General features: G+C 46.0%; 1 protein-coding gene across 1 annotated transcript; it reads right to left on the minus strand.

Moving 5' to 3' along the window:
* Positions 1 to 5,451: 5,451 nt before the first annotated feature.
* Positions 5,452 to 8,837, minus strand: LOC135983755 (pre-mRNA-splicing factor CWC22 homolog). The gene is made up of 2 exons (XM_065597017.1): positions 7,919 to 8,837; positions 5,452 to 6,859 (listed from the first exon to the last, which is right to left on the minus strand). The coding sequence occupies exons 1-2, from the start codon at positions 8,310 to 8,312 to the stop codon at positions 6,432 to 6,434; spliced, it is 822 nt and encodes a 273-aa protein (XP_065453089.1). The 5' UTR covers positions 8,313 to 8,837; the 3' UTR covers positions 5,452 to 6,431.
* Between the last annotated feature and the right edge of the window lie 510 nt (positions 8,838 to 9,347).

The following is a 9,347-nucleotide window of genomic DNA, read 5'->3' on the forward strand; positions in this document are numbered from 1 at the left end:
AAGTTCATTTGCTCATCTCTTTACCCTGCTTAAATGGGATGTATTCCTAAGGAATTCAGGGGGAGCGCTCACCATACTACTGAACAGCCAGGTCTCGGACATAGCTGTCCTCTGCTAGGAGTAGCCCCTGCACTTGTGTGTAGGTCTAACTATTCACATAGTCACTACACAAGCATGTTGATTCATTGGTGGCTGTGAACAGATTGTGATGCTTCTGAGCACCTCTCTAACTAATTCAAAGTGTTCTCTTACTCTCCTCACATTCCTAGTCATTCTGCTTCTTTTGAAGTTTGCTACATTCCTTCAATACACAGTGTGCTGATTAGAGACTCTCTCTGATTCCATGCACAAAAATTAATACGGAAACAAGCTCCTGAGGCATGGAGTACCTGCATGCAATACAAAAGCATGATTTTATTGCTGTTTGCCTCATCTTCCCTTTTTTCTCTCCCCACTCGGATGGTTGGTTGTTTTACCATTTATGAGTTTATCAGTAGTGCCCAAATGTCCCAATCAGTTTTGACATAAAATAACAATCCCAACCCCAAAGAGCTCATCTTAAAAGTGCTTATGCTCATTTAAGCCTTGATCATGTCTCTCCCTTTGTCTAGAAAGCATTATGAAAATTGATAGTGTATACATAGTCCATCTTGATTTAAGCTTAATCTTCATAGATTTAAAAAAAAACACACACAGAAGGGACCATTGTGATCATCTTGTCTGATCTGCTGTGTAACTCCGGCCATAGAAACTTCCTCGTATTAATTTCTTCTTCAAGTCCAATAGGTGTGGTTAAACAAGAGCATGTCTCTTAGAAAAGCATCCAATTCTGATTTTAAAATGTCCAGGGATGAAGAGTCCATCATAACCCTTGGTAAACTGTTCAAATGATTGATTACCCTCACCAAAAAAAAAAAAAAAAGTGCCTTTGTGCCTTATTTCTAATATTAATGTGTCTAGCTTTAGCTTCCAGCCATTGGAGCATGTTATACCTTTGTTTGCTAGGTTGAAAAGCCCTCTATTGCAAATTTTTGTTCCCCAGGTAGATACTTATAGACTGATAATCAAAGAGAAGGTTAAAGTTTGACAAAAAGATTGAGCTCCTTGAGTCCACCACTACTAGACATGTTTTCTAATCCTTTACTCATTTGCGTGGCTCTTCTCTGAACCCTTTCTACAAAATTTAAGATCATCAAACTTTTGCATACAGAAGTATCCTTCGGTTTTCTTTTTCTCTCCACTCTTTGTCTGCTGCCCCCCTCCCCCAACAAGTCAGCTGAGATTTATCATTTTGTTTTTTAAATATTTGGTAACGCAAAGTAGGTTGTTACATTTTACTGCCTTCGGATTGAGATTTATGATCACTCTATAGTCTAGTGCAAGGGTTCCCAAATTGTGGTACGCATACCCCTGGGGGTACGTGAGACATCTCCAAGGGGTACGTGGGAGAAATTGTGTAATGGTGGATTTTATTTATTTTATTTATTGCATTTTCATAATAGGCTATTCAGATGAAGTTTTAAAACTCTGTGGGAATTTGTTATATAAAATACGCTTCATTTACTTCAAGATGTACCAATGAGAACACACGCAGAGACGCTAACGTACAGAGCGCTCACTTCAAATCATTGTACAGTGCGGGTTCAGTTGCCCAGCAACTTTCCAGTTTGAGCTCAGAATTTAGGAATTTTTTTTTCGGTTGTCTACGTCACATTATATCTGTACATAACAGTGAAATATGGAGAGATGGCTAAAGACAAGGAGTGTTAAGAACACATACAGTCTCAGGGATGAGATGGGTAAGAGTCCATGGGTGGCTAGTAGAACTGGAAGGGGGCACGCAATAAGAAAAGTTTGGGAACCTCTGGTCTAGTGGGATTCATGGTAATCCCAATATAACCGATAGAACATTATAATATGAAGGAGTAGACAATTTCATTTGGGGACTGAATAAAATGTCCATAGTAAACAGTACTCATAGTGAAGATTTTGGAATTCTTTCTGTTTTATTGTAGTTTGTGTTTTATATAGATAGACATTTGTTTTTAACAAAACAATCTAACCTGATCATCTTTTTTTAAAGCTTATTTATAAAGGTCAAGAACTGTCACTGCTCCTTCATTGCTCTTTCATTCAGTACAAGACTACCAGAAAAGTGCACATTGTTTCAAGGAAAGACCCAAATTGAATTGTCCAGCCCACCTATGGCAGTTTGTTCTGTGCTTGTGATAGGCCACAGAAAGGAAGTGTGGTGCTCAGGTGGCCTGTTGGATCTTCCCTATTCTAATAAGAGAGGTTTTTCTGTTGGGTTGTGTTTTTTTTTTTTTTTTTTCACTTAATGACAATGTCCTGCCAGCTGCCTTCAGAGAGGAGCTGACTGTTTAGGACAGAACTGAAGTTCAGTTAAACCTTTTCTCTCATACGCATTGTTCTCTTGTGGGTGAAGATTGAGTTTAGTTAATTCACTTTGGATTTTCAAATCCCAAAGCTGTAGATTAAAGGCCTGCTCAGCCCTACTTTTAAAGCCCAGCCTAAGATATTGAATTGTCCGCAGACCAGACTGTGATGGAGCATCCGCCCTACAGTGGCAGAGAAGGGGTTAAAAGCAGCTTAGGGTGGCTGCGCAGGGAGCAGCCAATCAGGGTCCAGCAGGCCCATTGCCGGGCCAGAGGCAGTCAGTTGCTGCAGGGAGCCCAAGGGAGAGGACTGGGTCCCTAGAAGGCTGCAGGAGGGTAGCACCCTAGACAGGGCAGCTGCTGGCAGGGTCTGGGGAAACTAAAGAGAGCTTCCGGCTGGATGCTGGGACTTGCAAGCTGGAGGCCCTGGGAAGAGGGCGAAGAAGGTGCTGGTGATGCGGAGAAGTGGCCCAGGGAATTTGAAGCAGCACTGGTGAGAAGTTAAGGAGAGGCAGCAGGACCTGACCTGATCCTAACCCAACACTTGTCGTTGGATGCCATTGGGTTGCAAGACTCTACTGTAAACTTCTGTTCAGTAGAGACAATTCTCAGCAGGATTCTGTCTGCTCACAAAGGGTGTGGCATAAGTACCACTGCTGCAGGGCAATTCAGCTGGGTTTGGAACCACTGGAGGATGCTCCCTTGATCAGTATCAATCATGTAGGAACTCTCAGGGCACAGGTACATCTGTATTACTTGTATAGCTTTATCACTGGTATTACCCTAGCACCTAGGAGCCCTGGTGATGGACCAGGACTCCATTGTGCTAGGTGCTGTACAAACAGAACAAAAAGATTGTCCCTGTCCCTGCCCCCAAAGAACTTACAAGTCAAGTATAAGGCAAGAGATAACAGATGGATGCAGACAGGTTGATGGGGGAGTATAAGGGAACAATGAGACTATTGATCAGCATGATGGGCTAGATCCTGGGCTGTGTTATGATAGCTGCCCTAAAACCAGCTTTACCCAGCCACTGAAAGATTCTCCCCATGTTAAGGGAGCCTCAAGTATATAGAGCCCCCAGGCTGTGCCTATACCACCACTTTTCTAGTGGGTGTGGCTGGGGCATTCATGCATCCTGGTGATCCACAGTTGCTGTAATGGCCCCTGGTACCATAGGCATCCAGAGCTAGATACCAGGCTATTCTAACTTGCACTGGAGAGCCAGACCCTGTGCACAGAGCAGGGATGCTGAGCACTCCTCTGCTACAGCTGATGATCTGGCCCACTGTGTTTTACTCTTTTGGGCAGTTACCAAACAAAGGCCGGAATTATTAACGGCAAGTAAAGTAAGCCTATTTCCCGAGGGTCAGATTCTGATCCCTTTACTTGCACTGAGCAGTAAATAGCTTCATTGACTTCAGTGGGATCACACATAGAGACAGACACAGACTCAGTAAAAGTAAAGATGTGTCTGGCCCTACATTTGTCTGTTGAAGCTTTGGAGAGCTTAAATAATGGTATGTCACTTACTGGCTATATTCTGGAGGAAGATGTAAAGAAACAGACATATTTCTCAGCAGAAGAAAAATAGTTTTCATTGCAAAATGGCTCCCTACCTTTTAACAGTATTCAGTCTAACGTGTTGATTTTGTAAGCATAATTTAAACCCTGGGAGACTAATGAAGTTTAACAGTGTGTTAATTATCATTATAGTTGTTGTCTCAGTTAAAATACAAGATCCTAGATCCTATTTATGATCTGAAATTCCAGAGGTACCAAGCCTCTTATTTGACTGTAATAACATCTCCTGGTTACATGCAGCTTTCGTAAGCATATACACTTATTTAAATTCCCCTATGGAGAATTTTTTTTTTTAACCAAATTAACGGGTTATAAATAAGAGAATTTTCTTATCCCAATTTAACTAGTTTTTGACATTGAAGTGTAAATAGTTAAGGTCTTTCTTTCTTGTACTGTAAAGGGGCCAAGGCTTCGATGGGGAAATTCATAGAAATCAATAAATAAAAATGTTTTCATTTCTAAGGGTATGTCTACACTACGGGATTAATCCGAATTTATATAATTCGAATTTGGGAAACAGATTGTATAAAGTCGAAATGTATGCGGCCACACTAAGCACATTAATTCGGCGGTGTGCGTCCAAGTACCGGGGCTAGCGTCGATTTCTGCAGCGTTGCACGCTGGGTAGCTATCCCATAGCTATCCCATAGTTCCCGCAGTCTCCCGCGCCCATTGGAATTCTGGGTTGAGATCCCAGTGCCTGATGGGACAAAAAACATCGTCGCAGGTGGTTCTGGGTACAGCCTCACCTCCTCCCGCCCTCCCTGCATGAAAGCAACGGACGGCAGACAACCATTTCGCTCCTTTTTTCCTGGGTGAACACTGCAGACTCCATACCACGGCAAGCATGGAGCCCGCTCAGCTCAAGACAGCAGTCATGAACATTGTAAACACCTCGCGTGTTCTCGTGGAGTTTATGCTGAGCCAGGACCAGAAAAACAAGGCGAGGAGGCAGCGGCGGCGGCAGCGCAGCAACCAGCATGATGAGGACATGGACATGGACACGGACACAGAATTCTGTGAAACCACGGGCCCCGGTGCTTTGGAGATCATGTTGTTAATGGGGCAGGTTCTATCCATGGAACGCCGATTCTGGGCAAGGGAAACAAGCACAGACTGGTGGGACCGCATAGTGTTGCAGGTCTGGGATGATTCCCAGTGGCTGCGGAACTTTCGCATGCGTAAGGGCACTTCCATGGAACTTTGACTTGCTGTCCCCTGCCCTGAAACGCCAGAATACCAAGATGAGAGCAGCCCTCACAGTTGAGAAGCGCGTGGCGATAGCCCTGTGGAAGCTTGGAACGCCAGACAGTTACCGGTCAGTCGGGAATCAATTTGGAGTGGGCAAATCTACGGTGGGGGCTGCTGTGATGCAAGTAGCTAAAGCAATCACTCAGGTGCTGCTACGAAAGTTAGTGACTCTGGGAAATGTGCAGGCCATAATGGATAGCTTTGCTGCAATGGGATTCCCTAACTGTGGTGGGGCGATAGATGGAACCCATATCCCTATCTTGGCACCGGAGCACCAAGCCACCAAGTACATAAACCGCAAGGGGTACTTTTCAATGGTGCTGCAAGCACTTGTGGATCACAAGGGACGTTTCACCAACATCAACGCGGGCTGGGCGGGAAGGGTTCATGACGCTCGCGTCTTCAGGAACACTACTCTATTTAAAGGGCTGCAGCAAGGGACTTACTTTCCGGACCAGAAAATAACCGTTGGGGATGTTGAAATGCCAATAGTTATTCTTGGGGACCCAGCCTACCCCTTAATGCCATGGCTCATGAAGCCATACACAGGCAGCCTGGACAGGAGTCCGGAGCTGTTCAACTACAGGCTGAGCAAGTGCAGAATGGTGGTAGAATGTGCATTTGGCCGTTTAAAAGGTCGCTGGCGTTCATTATTGACTCGCTCTGACCTCAGCCAAAGAAATCTCCCCATTGTTATTTCTGCTTGCTGCGTGCTCCACAATCTCTGTGAAAGTAAGGGGGAGACCTTTATGGCGGGGTGGGAGGCTGAGGCAAATCGCCTGGCTGCTGATTACGCGCAGCCAGACACCAGGGCGATTAGAAGAGCACACCAGGAAGCGCTGTGCATCAGAGAAGCTTTGAAAACCAGTTTCATGACTGGCCAGGCTACAGTGTGAAATATCTGTTTGTTTCTCCTTCATGAAAACCTGCCCCCTTTATTGACTCATTTTCTGTAAGGAACCCACCCTCCCCCTTCCCCCAGCTTGCTTTCAAACCAAATAAAGTCACTATCATTTAAAAATAATTTATTCTTTATTAATAGATTAGAAAAAGAGGGATGGAACCCGGGTGGGATTTGGGAGGAGGATCGGTGGGAAGGAAAAGGCCACTAAAAAAAGGTTAAAAAAATGACAGCCTTTTGCTTGGGCTGTCCACTGGGGTGGAATGGGAAGGTGTACGGAGCCTCCCCCCCCCGCGTTCTTACACATCTGGGTGAGGAGGATCCGGAACATGGGGAGGGGGGTACAGGGGCTGTAGCGGCAGTCTGTTTTCCTGCAGCCGTTCCTGAAGCTCCACCAGACGCCGGAGCATGTCTGTTTGCTCATGCAGCAGCCCCAGCATTGCATCCTGCCTCCTCTGATCTTCCTGCCGCCACCTCTCATCTCGAGCGTCTCTCCTCTCCTCACGTTGGTCCCTCCTGTCCTCACGTTGGTCCCTCCTGTCCTCACGTTCACTGGCTTCTTTCCTATACTTTGAAACCGTTTCCTTCCACTCATTCAGATGAGCTCTGTCACTGCGGCTGGATTCCATAATTTCTGCAAACATCTCGTCTCGCGTCTTCTTCTTACGACGCCTTATCTGTGATAGCCTTCGGGATGGAGGAGGGAGGCTTGAGGAATTTGCAGCTGCTGTAGGGAGGGGAAAAAAGAGAGAATTGTTTAAAAAGATACATTTTGCAGAACAATGCTTATACTCTTTCACGGTGACCAACACTATTCACATTACATAGCACATGTGATTTCTGTGCAAGGTCGCATTTTGCCTCTTAATACTGAGTGCCTGTGGCTTTGCTGCTAGAGATCACAGGTCCGGGCAACAGAATTCGGCTTGCATGCGGCCATGGTAAGCCATTGTCTTACGGCTTCTGCGCCCTCCTTTCCCACATACCAAGCAAAGCCCGTAGAGTGCTGCGGTTTTTCTGTTAACATTCAGCAGCAGCAGAAAACAAACTAACCCCCCCCCCCGCCATGAATTCTCTGGGATGATCGCTGTACCCCTCCCCCCACCGCGTGGCTGGTATCAGGGAAGATCCCTGCAGGAACCAAACTAACCCCCCCCCCCGCCGCCCCCCTCCCACCATAAATTCTCTGGGATGATCATGGTACCCCTCCCCCCACCGCGTGGCTGGTAACAGGGAAGATCCCTGCTAGCCAAACGCAAAAAGCTCAGGGCCAATTTCCCATCTGCACTTGGCTAACTGCAGGGAAGGAATTATTTTCAGCCACAGGCAAACAGCCCAGTAGGAACGGCCACCTCTGTCCCCTTAATTAAGTTCCCGTATTTCAACCAGGTTACCATGAGTGATATCACTCTCCTGAGGATTACACAGCAAGATAAAGAACGGATGTTGCTTGAATGCCAGCAAACACCGGGACCATACGCTGCCAGGCTTTGTCAGGCAATGATACCAGATTACTTGCTGCAAGCATGGCGTGGTCAAGTGTCCTACCATGGAGGACGGAATAAGGATGCACTGCCCAGAAACCTTGTGGCAAGGCTTTTGGAGTACCTCCAGGAGAGCTTCATGGAGATGTCCCTGGAGGATTTCCGCTCCATCCCCAGACACGTTAACAGACTTTTCCAGTAGCTTAACTGACCGCGAATGCATCCCAAGTCCTCAGGGAAAAGTAATAATTAAAAACCGTTTGCTTTTAAAACAAGTTTTATATTTTAAAAGGTAAACTCACCTGAGGTCCCTTCCATGGGGTCAGGGTCTTGGATACTGGCTTGGGAGGGTTGGGAGGGTACTTCAGTCAGGCTGAGAAAAAGATCCTGGCTGTTGGGGAGAACGGAGTGCTGTGTGCTCTCTGCAAGCTCATCCTCCTCCTCCTCCTCTCCCCCATCGGCAGAATCCTCAGGTGTAGCTGATGAGACTATCCCCGACCCGGAATCCACGATCACAGGTGGGGTAGTGGTGGCGGCCCCCCCTAGAATTGCATGCAGCTCGGCGTAGAAGCGGCATGTCCGCGGCTCTGACCCAGAGCGACTGTTTGCCTCCTTTGTTTTTTGAGAGGCTTGTCTGAGCTCCTTGACTTTCACGCGGCACTGATCTGAGTCCCTATTGTGGCCTCTCTCCATCATGCCCTTGGAGATTTTTTCAAAAGTTTTGGCATTTCATCTTTTAGAACGAAGTTCTGCTAGCACTGAATCCTCTCCCCATATAGCGATCAGATCCAGTACCTCCCTCACGGTCCATGCTGGTGCTCTTTTTCGATTATCGGACTGCATGGTTACCTGTGCTGATGAGCTATCTGTGGTCACCTGTGCTCTCCACGCTGGGCAAACAGGAAATGAAATTCAAATGTTCGCGGGGCTTTTCCTGTCTACCTGGCCAGTGCATCCGAGTTTAGATTGCTGTCCAGAGCGGTCACAATGATGCACTGTGGGATAGCTCCCGGAGGCCAATACCATCGAATTGCGGCCACACTATCCCTAATTCGAAATGTTAAAATCGATTTTGGCGCTACTCCGCTCGTCGGGGTGGAGTACAGAAATTGATTTAAAGGGCCCTTTATTTCGAAATAAATGGCGTCGTTGTGTGGACGGTTGCAGGGTAAATTCGAATTAACGCTGATAAAACCGAATTAAAGTCGTAGTGTAGACCAGGCCTCAGTGACTCCTTAAAGGATTTTAACTTTTTTAATGTTATATGCCAACTCTTAAGCCCCTATGAACAGCAGTAATCTCCTAGAGGCATGCATTTTCCTGTGAAATCACATGATGGGTAATGTTTCCATCTAAGGAAATAATAAAATTATACTATATGACCAAAAATGGAATAGGAAAACTCCAAGCTGAAGAATTTTTCTGCATTGCATATGTTCTGATTTTTTTTTCTGAAAAAGATTCATTTTGGATTTATGATGGTGCATAACAAAATGTCAAGTTTTAGGACACTGCATAGACATGCAGAGCTCTTTTACTAACTCACTCTGATGTCAGACCAGGTGAGTCCCATTAGCTCCAACGTTGGGGTAAGAAGAGTTTGAGTATCTCTGAGGAAGGGGGAATTAGGGACAGAAAAAGAGGGGTCCTGCTGGGAAAGAGAGACCATTAGGAACAGTCAAGCTGAGGAGAAAACTTCCTTTGAGGTTTGTTTTGTTTGTTAACAATAAG

Source organism: Chrysemys picta, chromosome 5, assembly GCF_011386835.1.
Source record: "Chrysemys picta bellii isolate R12L10 chromosome 5, ASM1138683v2, whole genome shotgun sequence".
Lineage (NCBI taxonomy): Eukaryota > Metazoa > Chordata > Testudines > Emydidae > Chrysemys > Chrysemys picta.

Bases quoted from the DNA above. Each gene is read 5' to 3' on its own strand.
- LOC135983755 (XM_065597017.1), bottom strand. From the start codon at position 8,312: ATGATGGAGAGAGGCCACAATAGGGACTCAGATCAGTGCCGCGTGAAA. The intron at 6,860-7,918 runs GTGAGTTTACCT...CCCTCCCTACAG, and splicing joins CCCCATGGAAGGGACCTCAG to CAGCTGCAAATTCCTCAAGC.